Source organism: Platichthys flesus, chromosome 9 (genome assembly GCF_949316205.1).
Source record: "Platichthys flesus chromosome 9, fPlaFle2.1, whole genome shotgun sequence".
In the NCBI taxonomy this organism is placed as follows: domain Eukaryota; kingdom Metazoa; phylum Chordata; class Actinopteri; order Pleuronectiformes; family Pleuronectidae; genus Platichthys; species Platichthys flesus.
This window is the reverse complement of record NC_084953.1, coordinates 20358395-20385757: the sequence shown is the minus strand read 5'-3', so window position 1 is coordinate 20385757 and position 27363 is coordinate 20358395. Positions and strand designations below refer to the sequence as shown.

General features: G+C 41.9%; 1 protein-coding gene across 4 annotated transcripts in view; it reads right to left on the bottom strand.

Moving 5' to 3' along the window:
- palld (palladin, cytoskeletal associated protein) overlaps window positions 1–27363 on the bottom strand; it is a 55051-nt gene that overhangs the window by 21864 nt on the left and 5824 nt on the right. For 3 of the 4 annotated variants that reach the window (XM_062395386.1, XM_062395388.1, XM_062395389.1), the window contains exons 3-11: window positions 10530–10705; window positions 9652–9718; window positions 8874–8991; window positions 8476–8538; window positions 6101–6242; window positions 5965–5988; window positions 5160–5279; window positions 4283–4736; window positions 1820–1855 (exon numbers count right to left, since the gene is read on the bottom strand). In XM_062395386.1, coding sequence (XP_062251370.1) covers window positions 1820–1855; window positions 4283–4736; window positions 5160–5279; window positions 5965–5988; window positions 6101–6242; window positions 8476–8538; window positions 8874–8991; window positions 9652–9718; window positions 10530–10705 — 1200 coding nt within the window. The remainder of the gene's footprint in view (window positions 1–1819; window positions 1856–4282; window positions 4737–5159; window positions 5280–5964; window positions 5989–6100; window positions 6243–8475; window positions 8539–8873; window positions 8992–9651; window positions 9719–10529; window positions 10706–27363) is intronic. The other variant, XM_062395387.1, reaches the window with a different exon arrangement.

Here is a 27363-nt window from a genome sequence, read left to right as displayed (position 1 = left end):
ATTTTTAAATGTATCTGCATTCATTTGGAGATAGCTGTTAATAGAGAATAGCCGAAATGTCATCTGGACCTAAAACACTGATACAAAAAGTATCTCTGTTTGTGTTTTGTGTGGAGAAACGTTGAGTCTTTGATTGAAGTAACAAGTGGCACAGATATCTGCTGTCGACACAATATTGTCTGAAAATCCAAATCCATCAAATATTATTTGTTTCTAAGACACTTTAAAATGAGCTGACTGGGACCTTGAGTTACATTGGAGCATACAATGAGATAGTGCTTCTCCACTCTGGGATCAAACATTACTACTTTCTCTTTCACAAAGCTGAACCATGTTTCAGACCCTTCCTCATTCCTACTAATGTCTGGCATCAACCTTCGGCCCGCCATCGACACCCAAATACCTTCCTGCCCTGCTCTCTCTTCCCTCAGCACAGAGAGAACAGCAGGTCTGTTTTCACAACTCGGCTCTCCTGCAGTAGCTCCGGTCTGCCAAGTCACACAACGACTTCCTCCACCTCATCAGCCCAGTGTTGTTGAAGCAACGCTCATCCCTCACACATGCTTCCAGCGTGTTATTCCTACAATTTAGAGCCATTTACTTTAGATTTGTGATCCCCAGCAGCTATAAACACCGGCGTTAAGACTGTAACATTATTCAATGCAACCGTCCCTTTATAAATAATGAGGGATGTTGTGAAAATCCACAGTAATTATAGGGCATATGTGCATCTGAGTCACTTTTACTTGGGATTTAGAGTTTAAATGTGGATAGAAACCTTAAATGAACTGCTTACACTCCATTTATACGGCTCCCTGTTGCGTTAATGCAGTAAAACCTATTAGTTATTAGCCTGTTTCATGATTTAGACTTATTCTTAAAATAGCAGACATTGGGCTCAGAGTTTCCACTCTATTGAATTAATGGCAAATCAACAAAGTGGTTGGTTAGAAGGTTGTGGTGTTTCATTAAAGGAACTCCAGTAAAATGTTAAAAAAAAGAGGCAATTAAAGCAACAAACTGGGCTCAGGTCGCAAAGGATGTGGCTGTCTGTGCACAGACAATATATCAGTCTGTATGGAATGTGCTATATGACAAACAGGATAGGATGAGGCCAGTGATAAGCTCGGGGGCGTCAAGTCGAGAATGGTCCCCCTCTGTTCCTACAGGTTACCCAAGGAAAGAGTCTGGCAGAGACAAGGGGTGTGGTTAATGGCAGAGCTGCTGTTTTTACTGGGTAATTAGAGAATTTCAAGGGGATACGGCAGGAGAGGGACGGCTGATGCTTTCTAACTGCTTCACAGTTGGGAGCTAATTGTCTTTAGCAGAATATCCATGTTGTTGTTGTGGAAAGACTCAGGGAGAAGCAGCTTTACTGTCTCCAAGCTATTTTGAGAACTGAAAAAAAACGTGAGCAAGGAAAAGAAACCCAGGGTCTCTCGTATTGAAATATTGAGGATTATACAGACATTGATTGACTGGACATGACATTTAACATGTTTCCTAGTGTCAGGCCCATTTAACGACTGTAGGTCAGCTCTCTTGTTTCATACAAAATGTCTGCCAACATAACACTCACAATAAATTTGTTGTACATCATGAAAGCCACTCTTCTCTTTTCAAATGTGAATCAGGCAGGGGCGGGGCTAGGGGGGCACTGGCCCCGGCTGAAGTTTGGTTGTCTGCTGATTTGCCTGTGTCCTGTCAGTAGTCTTTAAATAAAAGGCTAGTCGCTTTCTTTGCTTCCCCGATAGAATAAAGACCATGTAGTGCCACTCATATCACATCCAGAGCATCACTCTCACAGCCAAATATTTACCTGTAACGTTCTGTCTTCTCCTCTATATTCTCAGCTCTGGAAGCACAGAATTAACAAGTCACAACATTTATGTCAATATGCAATGGCGCCCATCAGGAGGAATCAAACCCAGTACACATGCAGTGCAAAACCAAGCTTTGCTCTTCTTTAACCAAACTCTAGTTTACATGCAGCTTGCCATGAGCTGCACAAGAACACTGATCACTATCTGCTTCTGATGGGATTTATAACTTGCATTGTTCAATACTGCGGCAGACAACAGATTATTATATTGAAATATATATGCATTGCAAGCAGCTCTTTGAGGCTGATATGTGAAATCAAACAGTCTTCTGACCTGATGCTAGTAAGTGATGAAAGGTAAGGGGATCATTTTTTTTACAGTTCCATCACTGGGGTCCATAAAGGTCCTTGGTGATCTCTTAGCTGTCAAGACATGTCAAGATTGGTGACGTACATGTTGAGATGTTTCACTGATTTAAAATAAATTTGAGCTCCTGGTTGTGCTGAAGAGAAAGTCAGGATATACGCAGATCCGGGCCCGCTGTGGTCGCACCATGGATTATGATTTGTGGATTGCACATCAGAGGTCGCAATGGTGGATCTATAACGCGCGGGATGATCATAGCGGTAATGGCGGAACCTGTGTTGCGTTGGCATCATATAATGGTGGTGGACCACGACCGAGGCGGCGGCTGATTAAGGATCCTAATAAGTAGCAGTGGACAATGACTGTGGACTATAGTGGCATCCGATCTGGATGGCGGATCATGATCTTGCTGGCTGCTGACCATATACTATGATTGCAGCAGGACTGCTTGACATATAGTATTGAAGTTATCCTTCAAAATGCTTACCCTCATCAATGCTGCTAAAAACTTTAATCTTGATGATGTTTTCCTACACCTGACATCTTTTGCACTTCTGTCCGTCCTGGAAGAGGGATCCCTCACATTTGGCTCTCTCTGAGGTTTCTAAGTATTTTTACCCTGTTAAAAGGGTTTTTAGTAGTTTTTCCTTACTCTTGCTGAGGGTTAAGGACAGAGGATGTCACACCATGTTAAAGCCCTATGAGACGAATTGTGATTTGTGAATATGGGCCATACAAATACAATTTGATTGATTGATTGATTGATCCTTAGGGGAACTGGAATAGTTACCTCCGCCAAGCAGATTATGTTTTCATCTGCCTTTGTTTGTTTGTTAATTGGCAGGATTGCTCAAAAACTACTGAACAGGTTTTTTCCAAGATGGGTTATGGGTCAGGGAAGAAGAGAAGAAAAAATCTAAATGCACATTGCAAGGTGCAGGGTGGTCTGAAGCAAAACAAAGAAGAGCTTGCACACTTATGCCAATCCATGCCACAGACAACGTAATTAAACAATGTGTGATGTTCTTTGGAGGACCTGACGAAGATCCCACTCTGAATGGATGGGTCAGAGAAAAAAATATAACAAGATCAGGGGGCGGAGCTGTGAGACTGGTGGTCCTTAGCGGAGGTTCGTACTGTATTATTATACCATTCTAGTTGATACTAACTCTGTGGTACAAATAGTGACTATGATACTCATACTACAGGAAAAGTCTGGGGGTCACCAAAGTCAAATTTATTCATTCTCTGGGAACAATGAATATAAGCAAAAAAAGTTCTGTCAATCAATACAATAAAAATATTTCAATCTGGACCAAAGTGGTGGCCGGAGTGACCAAGCATGACAAAAGGCTTAATAAAGACACTAGAATAAAATAAAGATCTGAACTAACCCAGTTATATAATATATTACAATTATCTTTACTTTGTCTGCTGTTATTTATGATGTGAAATGTATCATTTAAGTATCCTGGTAACCTCTGAGATGAAGATCCTAACCATGCAATCGCATACTACCTGGGTTGAGTCTTTATGATCCATCTGTTACCTCAACCGTTTCTCCAAATGTCTTGTCAGCTCTCTACTCAATTCTTTATAATAAGTGTAAAGAGACAAAGGGAAATCCCCATGCACAAGAGCCATTTTCACTGCAGACATCTCAAGATGCTGAATATAAAGCCTTTCAATGCCCAACTCTCCTCTAATAACAGTGACATCCTGCCTGATTCCCAGTGAGCTCACAGAAAAGGACATCACAAACAATCGCTCTGTCCTGTGCTGCTCATGCAGTCCGAGGTCACAGAAACAATAGGAGCCATCCAGCAAAAAGCCACGCAGATCTGTTTACAGCCACAGACAGACAGCAGCTGGCAGACTTGCCCTGGCACACACGATGCCACACTGACACCAGCATAAAGGCAGGGGAATGCTTTTGTTCTAAACGGCCTGGGATTCCCCTGTTAACCCTTTCACAAAACGGAGACACAATGCTATCATTTCAACCAGACCAAGGCCGCCCAGCCCGTCTCTCTCTCCCACCAGACTAGCCTGCCCCCGGGGCACAGACACCAGGGGACATGACAGGTACTCACAGCTTTGGTTTGGGCTTGGTGGGCAGTGGAGGAGCATCCTTCGCGGGGGATGGAGACAGCTTGTCTGAGGTCGGAGGTGATTCTGGTGTCACCTGAGCTACGAATGGAACATCTGCCATAGGGTCAGACTGTGGTTGAGGTGGGGGTGGTGGTGTGGTCTCTTTAGGTGGGGTGGGAGGTAGCGGAAGATTCTGGGGTTGGCCATTCTGTGTAAACTCTTTCCCCTTGTCATTAACCTCCACCTCTGAGCCCACTTGTACTGGAGGAGGCGCTGACACACTGGGCCAGATCTCCAGCTCCTTAACATGGAAAGCCTCGGACCTGGGATGAGTCAGCGTCTTGGGTGGCAGCTCCAGGAGGCTGATCTCTGTGGGTGGGGGAGGCGGGGGGAAGGCTGCTGTATCCTCAAACCCTGAGCTATCACCAGGCATGCCATTACTGGATGAGTCCTCGGCTACAGAGGGAAACAAACAAGAGGAAAGTGGAAAATTTCTGACTTTAATGTGAAGTTTTTCTTCTGGCCACCACTTTGCTCAGTAAATGGAGATTACACACACACATGCACATACACTGAGACACACACATGACTGTATCACAGCTGATCTGATATAAAGCAACAGCTGGATCCAGTCAGACTGATGCAATTCCTGTTTATTTAGCCTTTTCCTGTACTGTACATACACAGTTCTGTGTGTGAGAATACTCACAGAGATCAACTCCCATCTTTCCCGTAAAGACTTCATAACAACAGACAAAGGAGCATCTTCTTGTTGAGACATTTTTTATCATTTGGATTTTTTTTTTCAGTTATTTAACAAATTTGTTCACAGGATAAACAGAAACTGGATCTTAAGGAACTCCCATGTTGGCTACACACCTGCAGTGACATTGAGTTGGGCTGTGCTGTTGATAGATCCATACGGGTTGGACGCAGTGCAGCAGAACAGACCTCCATCCTCTGGAAAGGCCTCAGCTATCACCAGGGTGCAGATCTCCTCTGAAAAAACAACGACGACCACCATCACAGTTAGTGATACTAAAGATTTTGGTATTTTCCAACATAGACAATAGAGCAGGCCATGATTACAGCTGGAAAGGAAGAGCTGTGGATTGACATGTTGACACTAGATGACAGACATTTCATGTGGATGGTGAGTCTGACGCAGAGAGATGAAAGACAAGCATGGATGTAACCTGCCATGAAGAGCAAAGAGACACACAGACAGAAAACATTCACACACACACAACCAGACACACAGACAACAGACAGACACAAAAACCCTGCAGCACAAATGTTCAAAGTTGTCTGAGTGACTCACAACCTTAAAGTAACACCTGACATGACCCCTGACTCACACAAGTGGCTGATGTGTGTGTCATTATGGATTTGTGTGTGTGCTTTTGTGTTTCGGTCTGCATGCGGTAGGGCTTCGCAGACTTTCTCAGGTATTCCCTTAGACTGTAGCACCTGGAGTAGACTATGAGTTGTGTTGTTATGAGACACACACTCACTAACTTGTGATTTGCGGTTGGCAAGTGAAAGCTCGTAGCTGATAATGAAATCATCAATCTCAACTTGCGTCTGGAGTCAAAATCATCCATCACTAATTTAAAACACTGTCTGGTGTTCAGAGCATGAAAGTTGTAATAATGATAGACTTAAGAGGAGTTGAGGACTGTACCTGGCTCAGCTGCAGATCGAGGCTCTGATTCAGAATATATCATAGGCAGAAGGGAAGAGAAGAACAGAAAGGTTTTGGTTTTAGCGTTAACATTCAGCTCCGATGTTCTTCATGATCATTGAGAAGAATGTCTCACTTTTCTGAAGAATACGAAAATCGGGGGAGTCTAGGATCTCCTCTCCCTGGCGGTACCACTGGACCCGCAGAGGAGGGCCTCCTCGGACCCTGCACTCCAGAACCACCACCTGGCCCTCAGACGCCTGGGCATCCTGCAAGAGCTACAAAGAGGAAGCATTTATAAGCCAGAGAGGAGTAAAAACAGTAGAGAGAGGTCAGAGAGTGAATGACATATGACCAGTTAAAGATAAGAAGGTGAGTCCGGTAATGAAAAGGCTAAATTTACTTCAGAAGAGACAGATGGGAATAGACAGTAGATGCAGAGAGAATGAGGGAGGGCCAACTACAAGTTCAGAGGACACATACTTTTCTAAAATGTCACCACAGATTTCCATAGGTCTGGTAACAATCTTCCAGCTTTCTGTCCTCTCAAGGAACTTGAAGATAAAATGACCATCCATTTGTTCACCTTTGGATTTTTCTCATTTCTCTTCTGGGAAATAATAGATTCACTGGTTGGTTTTCTCTAGGTTGACATGATCCGATAAAAATATTGCAGATACAATACGGTGTTAAAATAAAAGCTTGACGTCCTCTGGCCTTTTATTGGATCTGTCTGGTTTTGAGCCTCACGCGATCCCAAACAATAGTCATAAATCAGATTATGAATAATGTCCATTTGTTTTTCATTTTAGCCTTAAATAGGCATCTGTTTTAGTCCAAAGAGCTGTCACCCCTAACACTGACAAGTTGAAAGAAGAAAAAAAATCCTCAAGTATACATACTGTATTTCAAGATTAACTCATTTCTGAAATATTTGGAAAACGATGAAAAGAAACTACAAATTCTATTTTGACAAACTATTTTATCAACACTGCCAGATTAATATCAGCATATTGGAAGTTTATGAAAGTGGATCTCTCCTGAACAAAACTGTTACAAGATCCCCTCCTGATTCTGTGAAAGTATGTGTTTCATGATTTAGTAATTTCTTATTTCAAACTTTTTATTTAGTTTTAGGATTTTACAGAGCAGAACATTACAAAGGACCTAGAAAATAAAATAATAATAATAATCATCATTATCATTAGAGAGAAAATTGTAGCAGGGCAGAGTCAGATATAGAGAAACATAACACTGAGATGTCCTGTGTTACTGTAAATAAATACCATTTTAAGATAGCTTAAAATAGCAGTTAGCTTTCAGTGTGAGGAGGAAGGAAACTATTCTGTTATGTGTTGTCAACACAGCTAAGATTAGCCTCTGCTATGCTGTTCATTTCACGTATACTCTTATCTGCTTTATCAATTCATCTATAAATGTGTGAGAGTGGAGCATTTAGCTAATACGACTCTTAACGTCAACATAAGAGACCGTCGCTCTTACAGATGACAGTTGAACTCCTGTATACAATCACTCATGTGGCAGAACTAAAAAAAAAACATCCTCATGAGGGTCGGTGTCAACACGTTGTTGTCTCTTCCTCCAGCTAACAGGCCCACAGTGACATACACCGCTACATCCATCAACAGGAGGCACTCAGTGGAAATGAATGTGCGTGTGAACCCAAGCTTCTCTCTCTCTCTGTGTGCGTTTGACAAGAGGTAAGATTCACATCATTGGTTTGAAAACATACGTGTGTATGTATAGATGTGTGTTTGTGTTACATGGCCAACAGGGCTGACTTCACTGGAGGCGAACATTCTCTCTCACTGAGATGATTAAAGCCTAAGACAGCTTTTAAAGGAGGCGGGTGCAAGGTGGGGGGTGGTGAGGAAAAGCAAATGTCTTTTTGTAATGAGGTGGTAAATGATTTAAGGCCTGACCGGCTGAACGAGAGGGAAAGAGACCTGACCCCAGTGTGTTTGGCAGGACTGTTTTTAGCCCTGCCTCGGCCCATCTCAGACCCCCCATCACAAGACCCAGGGGCGTCGGGACCTAGGGGAGTGTTGAAGAGTCTGAGTTGGGAGGAGAAGATCTGGAGCTGGAGGAGCAGCTCTCATCAAAGCTTTTATCTTGTTTGACCCCTACAGCACTGCTTACTGTGTGGTATGGCATGTGCACCAGGTTCTGTGTATGCATGTATCTGGTCTCTTGGTTCCAGTTAAAGGAAATGTTTACAACGGTATCCCTTTAACTGTATGCAACAATTTGAGGAAGGCGCTTTCTGCTTCACCTAACTTGGAAAAGTCAGACCTCGGTCCTTTGGGATGAAATGATATGCAGACTGAAAGCCAGGTCTTATCGCCCATCATCAACAAATGAATGCAACCAGGATCCAAACTCTTGTGGAAAAAACGTAACTGTTGCTGGTAGAGCAGCAAGCAACAGGTTTTTATACAACTCTTCAACAATCGTGCAGGATTAAGATTGCATTTTCCTACACACCCTTACCTTGGTGAATACAGGGGAGCCTGACCCCTCAGTGCCATGCAGTGATGACACCGGGCTCTGCATCTAGAAGGGAACATAAGCAGGTGGAGACGGCTCAGAAAATAGAAGGCCTGTGACACAGAGGAGGATTCTACACATTTGTCCCTTTACACCTGTCTGTTTGTTGGTTGGTTGGTATGTTTGCTGCAAGATAGCATGACAATTATTGAATGTACATAAACAGGCATGTTTAGGGGACTGATATTTATGAGTGTGTTCAATTTGGTGCATATCCAAATCTAGATCTATTGAATTTCAATGTGGTTTCATGAGGGGATTGTTGGACTGAGTCCCTCTGTGGTTGACCATGTGTATGAACCTGTGTAGCTCCAGTGTACTGTGTGCTATAGGTGGTTTACCCGCTGTGGGGGCTGAGACAGGGACTGGACCAGGGTGGAGCGGCGAGAAAGGATCTCATTGGTTTTGGGTGATGATGAGCGTATTGTCAGGGACATTGAAGTAGTCTTCTTCTGCACCCTAAAACAAGCAAAACAAACATTAGCACACACATTTTAGAAGTCTATATGCCTTCGGTGAAAATGTGATATGTGACTAAAAGAAAATTGTCTCCCCAGCAATTAAGATGTGATCTTGGCTTCTGTATATAAACAGAAAAACATCAGCAAGTAGCTCAATTGGAGGCCGATGTAACAGATAATAGTCTGTTACATCGTGCTAGAAAGCACTCAGACCCAGGACGGTTAGAGGAAGACAAAAAATCCATTATTTTAATAGACTACAAAACTATTGTTTCAGCTCTACAGTGAGCTAAAGAAAGAACACATATCTGAGCAGAAACAGCAGGGTTCTATCTCTTGGGAGTTAGAACTCCGATAACAGGAGGGAGTGGACGTGGTCAAGGGATAAAAAGTTTAACATTTAGAAAAAAGATAAGTTAAGGGGACAAACCTGACATGGTGATTTTCTTACTCGTACCATATTAAACCTCTGCACCTCTCATTATTTAGATCGTGAATGAGGCCAGGGTTATGGCTCTTTAGGGACATTTAAAGGGCTGAGTTAAACAGGAGCCGGCAGTAGAGTTGATTAGCTGCTGCAGGGCTCAGTTAACCTGTTCAAGGAGTTCAAGGGTTCATTGGGTCAGGGGGTCACAGGAGGCCATTCAGAAACACGTACTGAGACATGGTTCCTGATCTGGATTTTGAAGCTCCTCCTTCTCCTTCTGAGTCTGATGACGAAGCTCCTACAATGGGAGATGGATAGGAGCAATGATATTTATTCATATATGATACAGGCTATTATACTAATTATACTATTAATTGCAAAAAAATACTAACGATTAACACAATTCAAGGACAAGGGTTCTACTGTTTTATTACTGTCCTAAATGTACCCCACAATTATGACTATAAGCTGTGTCTCAATTCAAGGGTCGCATCTTTCAGAGGCTGCTGACCGACTGCATCCAATTTCAAAGGCTCCTTCAAATGCAGCCGAGAAATCCGTCCCATCATTACAGAGAAACGAAGGCTTACATATAGCCACACAAATCCCAGGACTCGGGCTCACGGTGCTGGAAAGTTAGATGTCGGATGCTTGAGAATCACACTTCAATTAAACCGAACAGATAACTGTACACATGTTAAAAAAAACAAGGGGCATTCCTGTCGTGTCCAATTGCTGCTCTGTTGCTGGGCCATAGCAACAAGGGGGGAGACAAGCTGATTAAAAATAATCTATTTTGGTTCGGTTTTGCGGTCTGCGCAGCCCATGGAGGAGGCGACCCCCTGAGTTGGGACACAGTTAATGTGTTTGAATCTCAAGAAAGGACGTTTGACAGCAATTCGATATCAACCACTAACACTGAAAGGTCTGTTGTGTGAGAAGAAGAGCAAGACTTGTGTTGTGCCAAAAAGCAGTATTCCCCTTTTGTATTCAAGCATCACAGCAGACTGGCTATCCCTCAGGCCCTTATACAAAACTGAAATGTAGTTGTCACTAGAGTCTTCTCAGAGTGTCTCTGGATGTGAATATTACACGATAAGATTCCTGACCTTCAATGTAAACTTCTGCAGATGTGTTGTCTGCTCCAAGACTGTTAGAGGCCACGCAGGTGTAACGTCCCGTATCGTCCTCGAAGGCTTCAGTGATCACCAGCGTGAGCAGGTCTCCATCCCTCCAGATCTGTATGTCAGGGGAGTTGTGCAGCTCTCGGCCTTCACAGAACCACCTGGCAGAGGAGGCGGAACTTTAACATGCTGTGCCAATCGGAACAAATATTTTGCATTATTGAGCAGAACCTTGGAGTTATCGCCTGAAAATTCAAACCACAGTTGGATTGATACAGCAGGATTTAAAGTGTGACGGACATAGACACCACAATTATCCTTACTTTCTCTTTAAAGAAATGCTCCATGCTAACACATTCTTAAACTGTGCCAAGTGATAAATTCGAAAAAAGAAGAAAAAAGTTTGATAGGACTTGGAGTCTTGGTTTACATGCTAATGTGATTTTGCCATTGCCTGTATAGAATTTAGATTTTCTTTGACCGTAACTGAACACCTTTGAGTATAAATGTATGTCTTCAATTTCTGGTGACTTGTTGTAATAGTCAGTTTAGACAGTACCCCAAAGAAAATCATGTTTTATTATATATAAGTAAATTTGGTCATTACTGGGCATTACACCAACTTTATAGTTAAGATCAGCGTATGCAGCGACACTGGCAGGCACAACTTTTGAATAGGTTTTTCAAAAGAGGAAAGCTTGAGGACAATATGGTTTGTTTAGGGACCAAGGGATTTAGAGCTTTATAAAGAAATGGGTCTTGTCGCTTCACCTCCTGCCAAAAGAAATAAAAATTCCAGTAAAGATTTTTTTACATTGAAGACCACAAGCCATAGCCATCATGAATCATAAAATGAATTTACCTTTTCAATAAAATCTTATTTGACAAGCAAGGGCCATCACTCTTTCTGACAAATAATTGAACTTAAATGTACCTTTGGCGAATATGATGGAGGTCTGCCAGTGGAACTCACATCAGTAACTAGTCATTCACACACTCACACACACACCCTCTGGGCATGTCTGAGTTTCCATATCTGCCAAAAATCCTCCACCCTCAGGCCTTGACGAGACACCGGGTTACAGGAAGCAGATACACCCTTTCCCTATTTCCAGTCAAAGCGTTGTTAACAAAGTTAGGAGACCCGCTCCCTGGGGTCTGCTAACTTTGTTCCCTTGATCTGAGACCTAGGAGGGATGAGAGTCTACGACACAACCAGCTTCCTCTGTCTCATCTATCTTCACGGAGTTATGATTAAAAGAGACCCCCCATCCCAAGTACCATGTTACCACATCAAGTACAGGATCACCAAACAGGGCTCACATCACACACAAATTTGTTGCTTGTCAGGATTTTTTCCGAACTCTTGTTGAGGGTTAAGGACAAAGGATGTTGCACCTTTATAATCACTAATATTAATTTGTGAATATTTGGTATACAAATTCAATTTGATTGATCAGTTGATTGATTGATAGAGACTGTTTCTCTTGTTGGCACAGATAAAATATTAAGTGAATACATGTATATGATGTATCAAATCAAGACACCCACACTCGCCTGACACACTATACTCTGCTCAGCCTATCAGCACCATATTAAAAGAAAGGTCATACATGTCTAGTTCACCTCTCGACCTCTGCACTGGCAGGAGGAGGGGCAGGAATTCCCGAAATGCCGGAAGAACAGCTGTTCCGTCCGAAGAGAGCGCTGACGCGAGTATAGAAGTTCCCCACATCCGACTGCATTGCCATTACTTGATTTCATGCACTCTGGCGTCGAACAGCAGGCTGACTCTTGTTACAGAGAGCAATCTATCAGCCAAAAATATTCAGACAGCACCTCATAGTCGAGGATTTACACCTGACGGAGCGGGGGTGTGAGATCACAGAGCGAGACAGAGAAAGTGAATGAATGAAGGGTGAAGGAGCTGTAGGTGAATGCGCATGAGTCAGGCCAGGTCAGACAGGAAAACTATGCACTCTGTCAGTACTGTGACGGATCACGCTGAACGATTCCTAAGAAGCAGTGACAGGTGGAGCAACTCTGAGCCCTGTCGCTCTGCTTTCTCTCCATACCGTTGTTTTCATGCCAACTTCCCCCCCGTCAAACAGCAGGATCCTCAGGGCCCAACCTCTGTCTTATCGCTTGATGAAGTGAAACAAAGGAAACCTGGCTGGCTCTATCATGCAGCCAGATGCCGGTGTGTTAAGTGACAGGAAACAGATCATACGTCCAACACTAATGAAGAGCTGTCTGTGGCACGAGCAGGGAGACCTTATCTACTGGCGTGTTAGCCCTGGAGGAAATGGAGGCCAGGAGTCATCAGGCCGTGCTCCAGACACGCCGGCATCACACGTATGATCCAGACAGAGGAAGGCTGGGACAACGCAGGAATCCTGGGTGACTTCACTTAGCTATACAAAAAACAGGCCAATTCTCTGGTACAAAACTGACAGAGTGTAAAACCTTGATTGTTTGAGCAAACCAATATGTCTGTGTGGTTTTGGAATCCATTTTTTCAGATTATAAACAGGCAGAGGAAAAAAGGGAAAACAACTCATTGGGGTGACTGCCATGTCTGCTGCGGATTTGATGGGAAACTCAGGTTTCTTGTGCTGGTTAGACTTCAGAACTCTCTTTTTAAGTCACTCACCGAATTAATCAAAACAAGTCTCTGTGGACTGGGCAGCCATATGCTCCAAGTTTGATGTGGGCTGCACGACACAAATCCCCTTCAATACAGGAGAATCATTTGGACATTTTTTTAACGCTGTAAAATAAAACGCATACCGGAACGGGCTTAGTGTAACACATGACATCATTAGACTAATGGCTTTGGTTTTTGTGATGGGGATGTTGTGGCTGTTAGAGGTTCTGTGTGTTGTGTGTGTTGTGTCTGTTGTGTGTGTGTGTGTGTGCGTGTGTGTAACTATGGTGAACAGAGGCCAGCCTACAGCAGGGATTTGTGTTTTCCACAGGGTGGCCTTAACTCGAGAATAGAATTTTCATGCAGCAAATTATCGGAGCCACTGAAGGGTCACAGCGAGAATCAATAAATGTTTTCTTTTATTCCTCCTGAGCCATATTATGATGACTTTATTCTCCCACCTCATCCCCTGCAGTATTGATCACCTTAACATATAGTAGACTTGGTTGTATAGGAAAATTTGTCAAGTAAATTAAAAACACTTTCTTAGATTAGGAGGTCTCTCCAAAAGAACACAGGGTGCTGTACTCAGGACAACTTCAGATAAACAGATGACTGCACACTTGTGCACTTATAATACCATGATGATGTTGCATGATGGGAAGGGGAAATTATTGTAAGGTTACGCAGAAGTATTGTGAGGTAACGCAAAGCATATTGCGAGGGAAAGCTAAATTATCCTCAACAAGATTCTCGCCATGATCCTTCAGGGTCTCAGTATTTATCAGTGGTCTGACAACTTTTTTTATGCGTTATTAAATGTCCTCAGTAGTTTTCCATTGTGGTTATGGCATAAAGTGTCTCCTCACTAGATTTAAAACACAGACCATTTGCTCAGTAATGGAATGGAAACGTGAATTTGTTTCGGTACAATTTGACAAAACACAGAGTTGATGCCCAAGACTCATCAGCTTGTGCTCCTCTGAGGGTTGGCAGAGCATAAACTAAGAAGCGTAAACAAGCAAAACAATAAAAAAAAAAAAAAACTCTTATTAATTAGCCTTAATGATCATAATTACTGAGTAAACTCATTTGGAGACAGACGGTAACGTTTATTTAATCTCCTCTCTATTTCTTTGGAATGTGCTGCTCGGCCTAAACAGCATGGAGTGCTTTCTCTGGGGGGTGGGCCGGTTTGACTTTGTTGAGTCACATACAGTCCAGGAGGCACAGGAGGAATTCAACCACCAGCAGGCCCGTTCGGAGGGGAAGCAGGGTGTGTAAGAAAATTAGGGAGGGAACTGAGTGAAGGTAGAAGTTTCTTGGCAGAACAAAGCTTCACCACCCATTTCCTCTTTACACAATACCATCATAAAACACAACTATTCGGAACATGTGTACAAAACAGCAGAAGGTTAATAGAGTATTACCTCACCTATTCATTCATTCTCTACCCTACTGGATCCAGCCAGGATGATGACAAAACCACTATCGCCATCCACCGGCCTGTCAGCAGCTCTCTAGCATGTAAGAAAGCAATCATACACATCTCACTTAAGGCAATTGAGGCCAGATGACGCCTTAATCATCAACGGGAGGATGATCTCAGTTTGATGTTACTCGCTATGCTAATCTTTTATCATTCTGAAGAAGAGAGCATACCACAGGCAGGGCCAAACCCCGGCCTGTTGCCCCGGCCTCAGTAGTGCACGCTAAGGGCCACACTCTCCTCATCTGACCCTGTTGTTATTTGCTGCTGTTGATGGAAAATCTTATGAAGCAGGGCTCAATTTCACCACAAACCCAAACGAGTGGAGGCCGGAGCGCAGAGGGAAGAGAGAAAGTAAGAAGGAGTGTTCCATCACAAAAAATGACCTTGACAGGATGTAGGGGTGAAAAACCTTGTAAAAAACAGCCACAAATCAATCAGCAATCACTAGGAGATATACGACATGGGAAGACAAGATGTATATTTCCACAGACATGTTTGTCTTTGATTTTACTTCTAGGTTTGGTCTCGGAGTTAAGTTTTGAACTGATGGACCACAGGAGTCAACAAAAGTGCAACTGGACAAGAAGGGCGGCATCAAGCCACTGAAGGCAGTCTTCATCCCTAATTACTAACTACAATAGAAGTCGACTGAAACGACCCAAATTCTAAAGCAGCCAACGTTGGTTTCATTATCCACAACAGAAAAATCTCATAAGTCATCCGAGCACAGGATGGAAAGCAGATTGGGTTTCCTCCTTCCCAGGGATGCAGACTGGAATCCAACAGTGAATGCAGCCCTCAAAGTCTCAGTGAAATGTCTGGAAGTAAAATCTAACTAAAAATACTTATGCCCACCACATCCCTCCTTACAAATGTAATTTTTCCACACATAATGCATCATTTACCGGCACTTCACACGGATAAAAGTGAATTTTATGTGATGACATTGAAGCTGCACTTGAAGCTGTATCTGATCAATATTTTAGCCGTGCACAAGAAATATTTTTTGATGTGTTCTTTGACTTTTTTGGTTGGTCCATGTCCCACCCACTAACATGGATGAGGCAGCCAATAGGAGGCGATTGAGATGATTTGGCTTCACTTTTGGGAATCACTATCCATCTTTATATACGGTCCATGACAGCATCGGAGACCCTCACTTGGTTGCTATGTTAAATAAACAAATGATCAAAGTTGTTTAGATTGCGAGTGATTGACAGAAGTTGCAGTTGCAGTTGCCCTCAGCTCTATGGAGCATTTAAGAATCTCTCAGTTTTATAGCCCATATTTTTTAGTGGTGAATTGAATGTGCTCTAATAATTTTACTGTACCATAAATGCCTGCACCAAACAGCAGAAAAGATTTGCAACTAGCTGGTCACCATTTGGGCACATATATACAAGACGCAGTTCTGACAAGCTAGTGAAGACCAAATAGAGAAGAGGAAAATTATAAAAGTACACTGGACCTAAATAACACAAAACAAACAAATTAATGCTAATATGCATATATGAATTTTAACATGCATTTGATAACTTGTCGGCCATATTAACTGTACAAGGCCATGATAAGTTTTTGATTTATGTGACTGTGGAGTTATTCGCCCACCATTAATATGATTAGTGTAGCTTCAGTCTATTCAGCCTAATAGTTTGTCAGAGTGTAGTTGAATCATTTTAATCATCATTTTGTACTGATACAGTTAAAATCTTGGGAAATACTATTTTGAGCATAATATTTTTGTTCAAGCTTAGTTAATCACTGTAAGCTAGTGATCTAAATAAAGACAGAGTAGATTTTAAGTAGTAGTCCATTTGTTTGAGTGTTGTTATCTGGACTTAGAAGGAAATATCAGCATCCCCGAATTGAGAGTGACCTTAGTTTAAGTGTTGTGCTATGTGCCTGAAGTGCATGCAAACATAAATATCTTGATTAAAATGACACAGGAATCTTTATCTTAATACAGCAGCAGAAGTTGTCAGATGATGAAGCCTTGTTAATCACAGTTCAGGACCATGGGTCAGAGGTCACTGGAATATTGTGGACAGCAGACAGCTGCATATGACAGTCTGAGCTCTGACCGGAAGCAATGATGGATATTTTTCACTTAGGAATGTTAAACAAGGGAGAGGGTCAGCTGGACTGGCAGAGTCTCCCTCATGTTGTCCATAGACAGACATTATCAAATGATCCATGACAGGAGAGAAGATCTCAGTTTACGCTCAGTGGTTTACATCATGGTTATTCATATAAAATGTGAAATTCAAACTGTTGTGAGTAATACATTATTAGTAACTGTATAAGATAACATAATGTATATATTAATACCACACAAATTGTAGAAGTGAATGAATGTATGTGTGTGTGTGTGAGAGAGAGAGAGAGAGATGTGCAGCAGCTGAGCTACAAATTCACAATTTGTTTGCACTCAAGGGGTTACATCCCCCCCACCCCCACGTACACATACAGACACACACACACACACACACACACACACACACACGCACACAAACAAAATCAACGAAACTTTATTTAACTTAATTTAACTTAACAGTTACTTTTCTGTTACGTGAGACAAGAGCTGTATTGTAAAAAGGTTTTTCTTTGTTCACAAAAAATGCAAACTACTATTGGGTTCATTCAAACAAATGACACTCAATCCATTAACTGTCGTCTCAGAAACCAACATTAACTTTTTACACAGCAAAAATTTAAAGTTAGCAATGTTCTCAAAAAAGACCTAAATCCTCTGTGAGCTTCAATGAAAATGAAACCACATGACTGTACTCTCATCTGATGACCCCCCTCCTGACAATAATGTGTGGTTATAGACTGTGTTGATCAAATAAGAGATTTAATTATTTAGACTTTGCCCTGAGTTAACCAGTTAGTAACATCACTAACAAAGATATGTTGAGTGTTCAATCCATAACTTACCCGAGCTGTCGTGCTACTGCCACTTAGTTAAACCAATGCCACTAATGAGTTCCTTGATCTTCGCAGAGCTTCTCCTCCTGACACATACTGAGCCACTGACACTCTAACACCGGGACAGCACTCTGACTCACATAGTCAGACACACACACACACAAATAAACACACATACACAGTCCCACACGCACGCACGCACACACACACACACCCACACACACACACACACCCACACACACACACACTGCTTAGACTGAGCCAAGGGTAGAGAGGGAGGGAGCAGTCCAGAGCTGCCAAATTTCACACAAGACAGAAGAGCAGAAAAAGTACATCATTTCGAACTCAAAACCTGTTCCAGAGTGGCCCACACTGAATCCGTCCATATTAGTCCACTGTCTGCATGTTTTTGCCCCTTCCTTATAACCAGGAAAAATCCCACGCATACCACCCTCAAAGCCTGACGCAGGTAAACATCTTCTAAATTATAGATTTTGTGGGCTACAAACATTATAACAAGCATAATCATGGCCATGTGTGTTCTTTCTGGAATCCGTCTCCCAAACAAAAGGCAAACCTGATTTTTTCTGCTCCTATACAACTGCGGGCCACAGTCTGCTGACCATCAAAAGCACCACATCAAACCCTGGGCTCCGGCCAAGTGACCCCGTCCCCATGGAAACCTCTGAGGCTCTGATGTGTGACTGGGATATCATGGAGATAAAAGACGACAGTGCTGCAGGACTGTACTACAGGAAAAGTGAGGACACTGAATAAACTGGCCTTTACTTAATAAATCCCATGTGCCAGAAGCAAGTCGGCCACTGAAAAAGCCCAGTTAGGCCTGAACAAAAATAGCTTACATAAGTCAGGAGCTAAATAGGCCCGCATTGAATTGGTAGCACCTGGCAAGTACAAGACAGATGGTCGTGGCTACTGTGTCTGTTCATGCTTCTCACATACACACACACAATGTGACGATAAAACACTCCTGACTTCAGATCCACCAATGTCAGCAGAATATAAAACCCAGGTATTTGTGGTTTGTTGATGCTTGATGTGCAATTCACAGAAGAATGAAAGGGTGTGGTGAGATTAAGTCTTCGTCCAGGCTTTCATACGGGAGGAAGTAGGGATATTTTAGTCTCCGTCACTGAAGATCTAGAGCGCCCATACTACTCAGATGTGACAGGTGGGAATATTTGTGGTGCTTGTTACTAGGAAGGCCTGCTCTCTTTGTGTCTGTGTGTGTGTGAGAATGTTTCACATAATAATCTATGAGGAAAGGGAAAACACTCCAAACTAAAAATGTTCCCAGCGGCACACGCTGTAATCATGTGGTTCTTTTATGCTGATTCTTTTGGTGTGTGAAGAAGCTCCATCCCATTTGTAGTGATAACAGCATTAATAGCACAATAAAACAACAAAACAGGAGTTAATCTCAGACACACTGTTCTGTCTTACAGGCATCCTCCTCTGTAAGAATAAAGAAGTTCTCCATCAGAGAATCACACAAACACACACACACACGCACACACACACGTGTCTCCATTACTTCTGAGGACATTGCATTAACTTTCACTCTATCTAACCTTATAGTTACACCTTTTCTTACCCTAACCCTTACTCTAACCTTAACCTATATCTAAACCTACTAGTAACCTTAACCTGAACATGAACCTAACTCTAAAACAAGTCATTACATTTATTAATTTACATAATGGGGACTTGATTTTGGCCACCATAAGGTGACTGTGTAAATAGATGTCCCCACAGCATGAGTAATACCTGGACCACACACACATTCTCTTTGCATTGACTACACTACATTAACCTACAAACTGTCAGGTTTGTTTATGCATCCACAGCATATTTAATAAAATACTTTTAGTTATTGACCATATTTACCCGTACATTTTGTATATGAATTAATGGGAATTTTCTTTAAACTATAATCTTGACTTGATCTATTATTTGACATTTTTATTCCACCTTGAGGGGAAGCTCAAGGTAAACCTTAGGAATCATTTAATTATAACTCATACTAAATCTGTGTTTTTATTAAGTATGTCTTCATTTTTTAATGAACTAAATCTGGAATTTTACTGAAGAAGTATTTTTATATCTTGACCTCTGTAACACTCATTTAGAGTTCTGAGTTTTTAAGCCAACCTAACCATGACCAATTCATGGCTAACCCTAACCTTAACCTAACCACAATTCATAACTTACCACTGACCTTAACCAGGACCTCAGAAAGGACGTTTCGGCTCATTAAGACCAGCCATTGATCCCCTTGAGGTCTACTGGACAAGGTCAGTGTTTATACTGGAGCACCCTAGGAATCACATCATACCACAAACAGTCAAACATTAATCCATGCGTATTAAATCAGACAACAATTTGCACATAAGATTTTGCTGTTGGTCTTTCAGGGGTCAGTTCAAATCCCCAAGTTGTTGTCGTGGCAACCACTGTTTTCGCTCCTCAGAGACCAAAGGACACTAACAAAAACAGAGAGGACGTCCTCTCATGATGTCATACTGCGAGGACGATAGATCCTTCGAAATGTCAAATAAAACGCTGTAAAAAACAGCTTTATTAAATAAATGAGCACACTTATTTAGAGAGCAACATGAAGTCTCAAGTGAAAGGAGGTGGACATCTCGCAAGAACCATCGGAGATCTCATCGGCCAACTGTTGCTTTTTTTTACTGTTTGTAAAACCAGCCGAGGGTGCAAGTGATGTTAATTCTGTCTGTTGTGGTTTGATGGCGGAGGAAGTTATTATTAAAAGAAATGATATAAGAGGTAACTTACTAACGTAGACCAAACTTTCTTCTCAAACACCTTCAGAGGGTTTTTACAGTACATGGTCAGTGCTAACGTCAGATCCTGTTCAGCGAATTTCATCACTTTACAAATTTCCATGTTCTACCATAACCACTGAGTAATTACAGCTGGAGACAAACCACAGAACGGCCTGTGTCTGTTGTCGGTTTGTATCACAACCTTCTGGGAACAACAATTAGATGGAGTTAATGCAATAGCTGAGCCCCACAGAGCGCAGATCTGTGGTCGTATGTAAGTCACACTCATAGCTTTAAAACAGTAATAATTATTATAATATGATTTACCTGTTTGCCTTTGTCCTGTAGCAGTTGATGTTATGTTAATTTGGTGAAATTTCTGCGTGAAGAAAGTCCTTATACACAGAGGAAGCCGCATACCTCTGATCATCTGCCCATAAGTAAATATAGCAGGAAAAAGAAAAAAGCGCATGTTCCCCCTCTAACCAACCACCCACGACCTTACCACAAACATGCAAACACACAAACATACAAAAACATCTGTTGCCATGACAGCCACACCACCCCTCCTGGAGCTTGGGTGGATGATGCTCCTCAACATCAACACATTTTTTTCCTGAAGCCAAACCTTGGCCAGTCAGAGTCAAATCCATGAGGCAGGGCGTAGAGAGCAGCTCACTGACAAGATGGCGCTCAAACGTATTAGTCTGCTCTCAAAGAGGGAATCAGTAACACCCTATAATTCTGCCGTGTTGGAGCCTGAAAAGACAAGACGTTACTGTAAAAACTCTGCCAACAAAAGTCTGCAGGAGATAAACGGCAACAGAGACAACAGGCCGGGTTGGCTGTCAGTGATTGAGCTCCATGACCTCTCCTCCTCACTTTGGATTTATGGACTTAGATCTGAGCTCTGAGCAGACACACGTGCACCAGACGCGAAGCATCTTTCACTCCTCCTCCTCCTTTCCTCATATGAAACTGAACCCAGACACCCTCCAATACAACTGTATCCCCCCATGACACCACGAGTCTCACCACTGAAATGAAAGGAAGGAAAAGCATTGCATTCATTGTATATGATATGGAAAAGACGAGCACGGGGTGACCAAGGAGCAGATATGCAAATAGAGAGTTTTGATGTAAGACATTAACGCAGCTGTTATCCTGTCACATGCACATGGGAAGGAAGACTCAGGCTTGTTTTTACGAGTCCCATTTGACCTCTCATCTGCTCGTAAAACAACCGTCTCTGCGCAGCCTCGGATTTTTCTCACAACCAAGAGCACATCGTGTGTTCGCACATTGTACAGCATGAGGCACCAAGAGAGGAGTCTGCTGTTATTTCTATCCAGATGAAAAGAACACAAACACACACACACACTCTCTAAATTCCACCACTTCAATATTTTTTAGATACATAATTGAATTGGGCTCCACTTCAAACGCAGAACTTTGGCAGCCACACAGGAATATGCCGTCCAGAAAAAATAACAGCCCAAAATATCTCATCAAACGGCAGATTACCGTAAGCTGAATCTAATGACTGTGCCTTATCAAGCGAAAAGAATGGCGGAGCGTCATTTCCCAGGTGAACAGATGAATGTAACCTGGTGCTTACTGGTCCACGGCCCAGCTGCGGAACAGACCCAGAGGCCCTGGATGACTCTAAACTCCAAACCCTCACTGAGCGCTGCAATGCCCTGCAAACTCCAATCATGTTGAAGTGTGTCTGGCAACCTTTTTTGTTAACCTGTGTTTTGTGTGTAACTCATGTAACCTGAGCTCTTGTGATCTGATTGATTGTAGTTTGAGTATTCGAGTGTGACTGACTGACCACCGTTGGTTAATGGCTGTGGTACGGTGCGTGCGTGTTTACCGGTGAGGTCAAACAGGCTTGCTCTCTGGAAGAGGCCTCAGTACAGAGTCAAGATTTATGGAGCTACCTCTGCCCATCCTCCTGTTGTACTTGTCTTGGATTACTCTCCTCCTGCCGTGCATGACTGGTGCCTTTGTCCACAACAGACATGCTTCATATTAAATCTGGTATTCCACTTCTTCAACTGTCACTGATCCACTTATATAATTCTCTACAAATCTCATTTCCGTCTAGCCTGACTTCTACTCCCTCTCTTATTTAACCCTTTCTCGACTGGCTGCTAAGCTTTGTGATGATTTATTGACTCTCTTTACATAGACTGAAGATAGAAGGAGAACATTCCTTCCTTTATAATGTCAACTATATAATGTATACCAAATTAAATAGTTTTGAACCCCAGAAACTTAATCCTCTATCATGGAGAACAAGACTCACCCACTAATGTGATTTCAGTATGTTTCTTTCATGAGCCCAGACTACTTTTGGCTGCGTATATGCTTCATGCACAAAGAAAACATTATCAGAGTTTTCCTCTGGATTGTCACTTGTAAATATAATACAGTTGTACTTACGCTTATAAGGTATGTACAAGGTAATACTTAAATGCTGTCAGTTACTCTTACCTTATAAATAGGAAAAGGGAATGAACTTTTGATTTGAGCCCTCTGTTGTCTTGCCTTCTGAAGAGTATTGGAAAGACAAGTATCACGGTTTAAGATGTGTTCAGTGCTGCCTTCTTCGCTGTATAGTCCTGGAAGATGGCTGTCAGGAGCTTAGAGTGATTCTGGGACTGTGTTTGTTCAGGGGTCAAGGTCAGGAGCCTCCAAGAATCCGTAGCTGGAAGAGGAAAAGGAAAAGTCTCACCTCATTGGGTGAAACTTCACACTCTGTCTCCAGGCCAGTGCACGGCCGGGGGCCACCGTAGAGGCTCGGGCTCAACAGCCCCATTTGTCACATTAACGTACCAGTGAGGAATAACGCTGACGTGCATCCGTCTGAATGTTTTACTGCCCTCGATGAGGCTAATCTGCGGCAGGCCAGATTCGACAGTGATACATGAAAGTAGCTTTGTCTAGTTATGCTTACATCACAACATTATTTGGCAGTGTGCAGCGAACAAGCTCAAATGCACTCACGCTCTAAACACGCCGTTGTACGCATATAACACACACAGTCGGTTATCAGTATGGTGCGAACTAAGCAATACGTCAAACTGACTACCTCACATCAACTCGCAAAATCTCCATACAGTATCAGTCGTTAAAGTTCCTCCGTCTTAAATGTTTTCATGTTTCAGGAATGTTCGGCCTTTGTTGAATAGTCCCCACGTAGTATCAATTTAAGTATGAGACCTCACACCCACAGTCACTCCAGACACTCTTATTATTTGAAGCCTTAATATGAAATGACATCATGCTTGCAAAATTGAAAAAAGCAGGTATAAAAATACCAGCGATCTCCCCCCCCCCCCTCCTTCAGAGATCAAATGAGCCCATGAGGGAGAATTAAAAATTACTGCCTTCCTGAAACAGGCCCAACACTCGGGATTTCAGTTGTGCTACGTCATGAGTCAGCAACGGGTCACCCACTAAGATCTCATACCCAGTCTGTTTCACACGATGTAGGAGGAAGGGCTACTGGTTAGCTGGTATGGTGACTACTTTCTGCCAAGAACACAGACCATGTTTATAGACCTTGGAAATCTGAATCACTTTGCCTTTCCTAATGATGATGATGATGAAATAAGATCTAAGACCCTGGTATAGGTTATCCGAGTGCTAGAATCTCTTGGTGTTAGCAAACCTTTGCATGGTGTCCATTTTCTTTTTTACAATCTAAAATTGTATAAAACTAAATGACACACTAATATTAATACTAAAATGTTGAAAATAACTTTTATCTTTAATGTATGAATGTCAGAGATCAGTTCAACTTATTCTCCACTAACAGTTACGAGTTATAAGTTAGTTTGTGCTGTGATGTGTTTGGCATTACACACATGTACAGACAAGCAAGGGAGAGACAGTATAATATAACATTATATTTGTTTTCTTATGTGATTTTATGACTGTAAATGATCCCTAAAACATTTTTTTTTTTTTTTTTTTGTTTAACGTTGAGAATATTTTGTATTCTCTTCGAGACTTTTGTCATCAAAAAACTGACATTGACAACATTGTGTATCAGTGACTTGGACCTAGAGTACATTTACTTAGTTACCTTACTTTAGGACATTTTTTATATATCCGTACATTGTATAATTAAGTACTTTTATACAAAGTACTTTTATTTAACATTGATCAGCAAATATCTGTACTTTCTACTCCACTACATCCTGCAGCAGCATCACTGGTTAAGAAACACCAGATATTTTGGACTCTTAGTGCTTTTAAAGGAAATACTACCTCATTACTCAATAACATAACTCAAGTAAAAAAGTTAATGTGATACTTTTACTTTTACCTGACAATGTTTTGTCTATTATTTATACTTTTACAAAAGTAAAATGTTTGTGCACTTCCTCACTAAACTAAACTGAACTAAACTCTCATTTTAATTGAAATTTTTGGGCTGTAGAACGATTAATTTATTCAGTGTTTGAGCTATGTACATTAGAGGGTGAAGCCCTTTGTATTCTTGTAGTGAAAGAGTTTAGAGTTTGATTAGAACACATCCCCAGGGAAATATAAGACAATTCAGGAAATATTAAGATTTCTTTTCAAAATACATGAATTAGTTCACATGTGTGTGATTTAATGTGTGTTTGATTCAAACAAGTATCATACTTTGTATTTGACAACAAATTCCATCATCAACTCAAGGAATGTCGACTCCTCCTGACGTTGAAGACGCTTTGTGTAGATTTCACAGAATTCTTCAGCAGCTTCTCATCTTCCAAAAGTTTCCCCTGTGGTTTTGTGCATTGGGTTGAAACCAAAAGTCCATGGCTGCTCTCTACAACAGCCTTTTCCTCTTCATTCAACCCCAAGTCAAGTTTTGAAATGGCGGCAGGGTAATGACATAGAAGAGCATCAGACAAAAATGCCTAAAATAGCTTGCTGAGCACGCCACAGTTGGAGATAGATTTTCTCTGTCTGCTCTGCAGTGCACTGAAATAGTGAGAAATCAGTCATCAGGCGCCCGCAGCGTGTTTAGTGTTGTGCACAACCGCACCTCACACCATCACTCCTGTTTAGAAATGCTCTCTTTAGCATGGAAACACACACACATTATTTTACCTCTATAGTGAGGGCACTCATCGGCATAATGCATTTGCCAGCCCCTTTACCGATAACCATCACAACTAAATGACTAATCCTAAACCTTACCTAAATCTATTTCTCACCCTTACCTTAATTGCAAGTCTTAGCCCTCAAACAAGCATTTGAAAAAGTGAGGACCAGAAATGTCCTCTCTTTCCAAAAATGTCTTAACTCTGTAAGGTCTGTGCTCAAAATTGTCCTCACAAATATATAAGTACAGGCACACATACACACACACACACACACACACACACACAAGGGTCTGACACTATTCTTTCATGCCAACAGCAAATCTTAACCCAAAACTATAGCCTCCTGAAGAAGTAAAGAAAGGCCGAAATGACCTCAGACTGCAAAAATGCACAAAGTGGTTCCCACAAGGATACAACTCACGCACACCAACCCAATACCAGAGATGCATCATTATGTACAGAGCACTGCATAAAACATTGTGTGCGTGGGGAGCGTGAGGACATTTTGAAGAATACCAGGCTTTCAGTGCCATAAGACTCTCCGGCCGAGACAAATTGCGGCTGACCACAGAGCGCCGCGCCCAGCGCCCAACCATGAGGAATGCCTCTTTCACTGGCCGTGCAGAAAGCTGGCATCGGCTCAGCAGGAACTCATTAGCCTGAGAGAGCTGAGACGGAGGTGAGGAGGTGCATCACCTGCTTAGACTGGCAGCTGCATCAAAGACGCTGCCCATGGGAAATTAACACTTAATGGAAATCAGGCGTTCAGCCTTTGTAGGAGTTTAAAGGAAACATGCATGCACACACATCGGCATACTTCATACCAATAACAGCTCTCAAGGGCAAATTGTTAGGGTGAATGGAAGCCATTAACTTTCCAGAGGAGCATATAAAAAACATGCATATAGTACGGGTGTGATGTGTGTAACCACGAGACGCACAGAAAAGATCACACACAGCATATAGTCAGTCACGTCCAGCTGACACACTGCTTTGATTTACAAGCAGCTCAGTGGGTGCAAATTTTAGACATGAGTGTGAACAACATACAAACATGTTTGAGCATGTGGTTACTGTTGTAGGAAGGATGCAGATTTGTGAAAAGGATGAAAAGGTCTTGAAATACACCAGCAAATTCATAAGTGTTGATTTAACAGTTAAGCAGAGCAAAGGGATGTGATCCTCAGGAACCTCTGCATTCACTTATACTGCATATTCATCTCACACAACTAACAGTCCAGCAGAAAAAACACTGAGTTTTATCTCCAACTTATATTACATTTGCTAATTCTTCTTGCAACTTTACATATCTTTACATATATTTTTTTTCTCCAGAAGAAGCTTCTTGGGGACATGCAATTATATTTTGTGAAATAGATTATTTGCTGCCCTCTAGTGTCCACAGCAAGTAGTCGACAGTCACTTTTTTTCAGCACACAAACAATTCTGCAACCAGTCCCAATATCCTTCCATGTCATTCAACAACTGAAATGTCAATCAGTGGGGCACATAACCTGCCAAGGCCCAAAAGTCCCCTCATGAAACCACATTTAAATTCACTTGTTTATTTTTTATTTTTGGGAGCATTGGAACTAAGTCAGTATGTGTTTTAATCTATATCTATACTGCTATGGACCAAGAGTCTGAAATAAAGTTTAACTAACCAACTAACTTATTTGGATCATAAATATCATTCCCCTCAACTTGCCTGGTTTCATCAAAAAGTATCATCAAAAAAGGGATGAAAAAACTCCCTATTTCACAATGATGAGTGAAACCAAACAAATCTGCCCCTAATCTGGTTCCTCACCAAAATATAACTGGTTCTTTC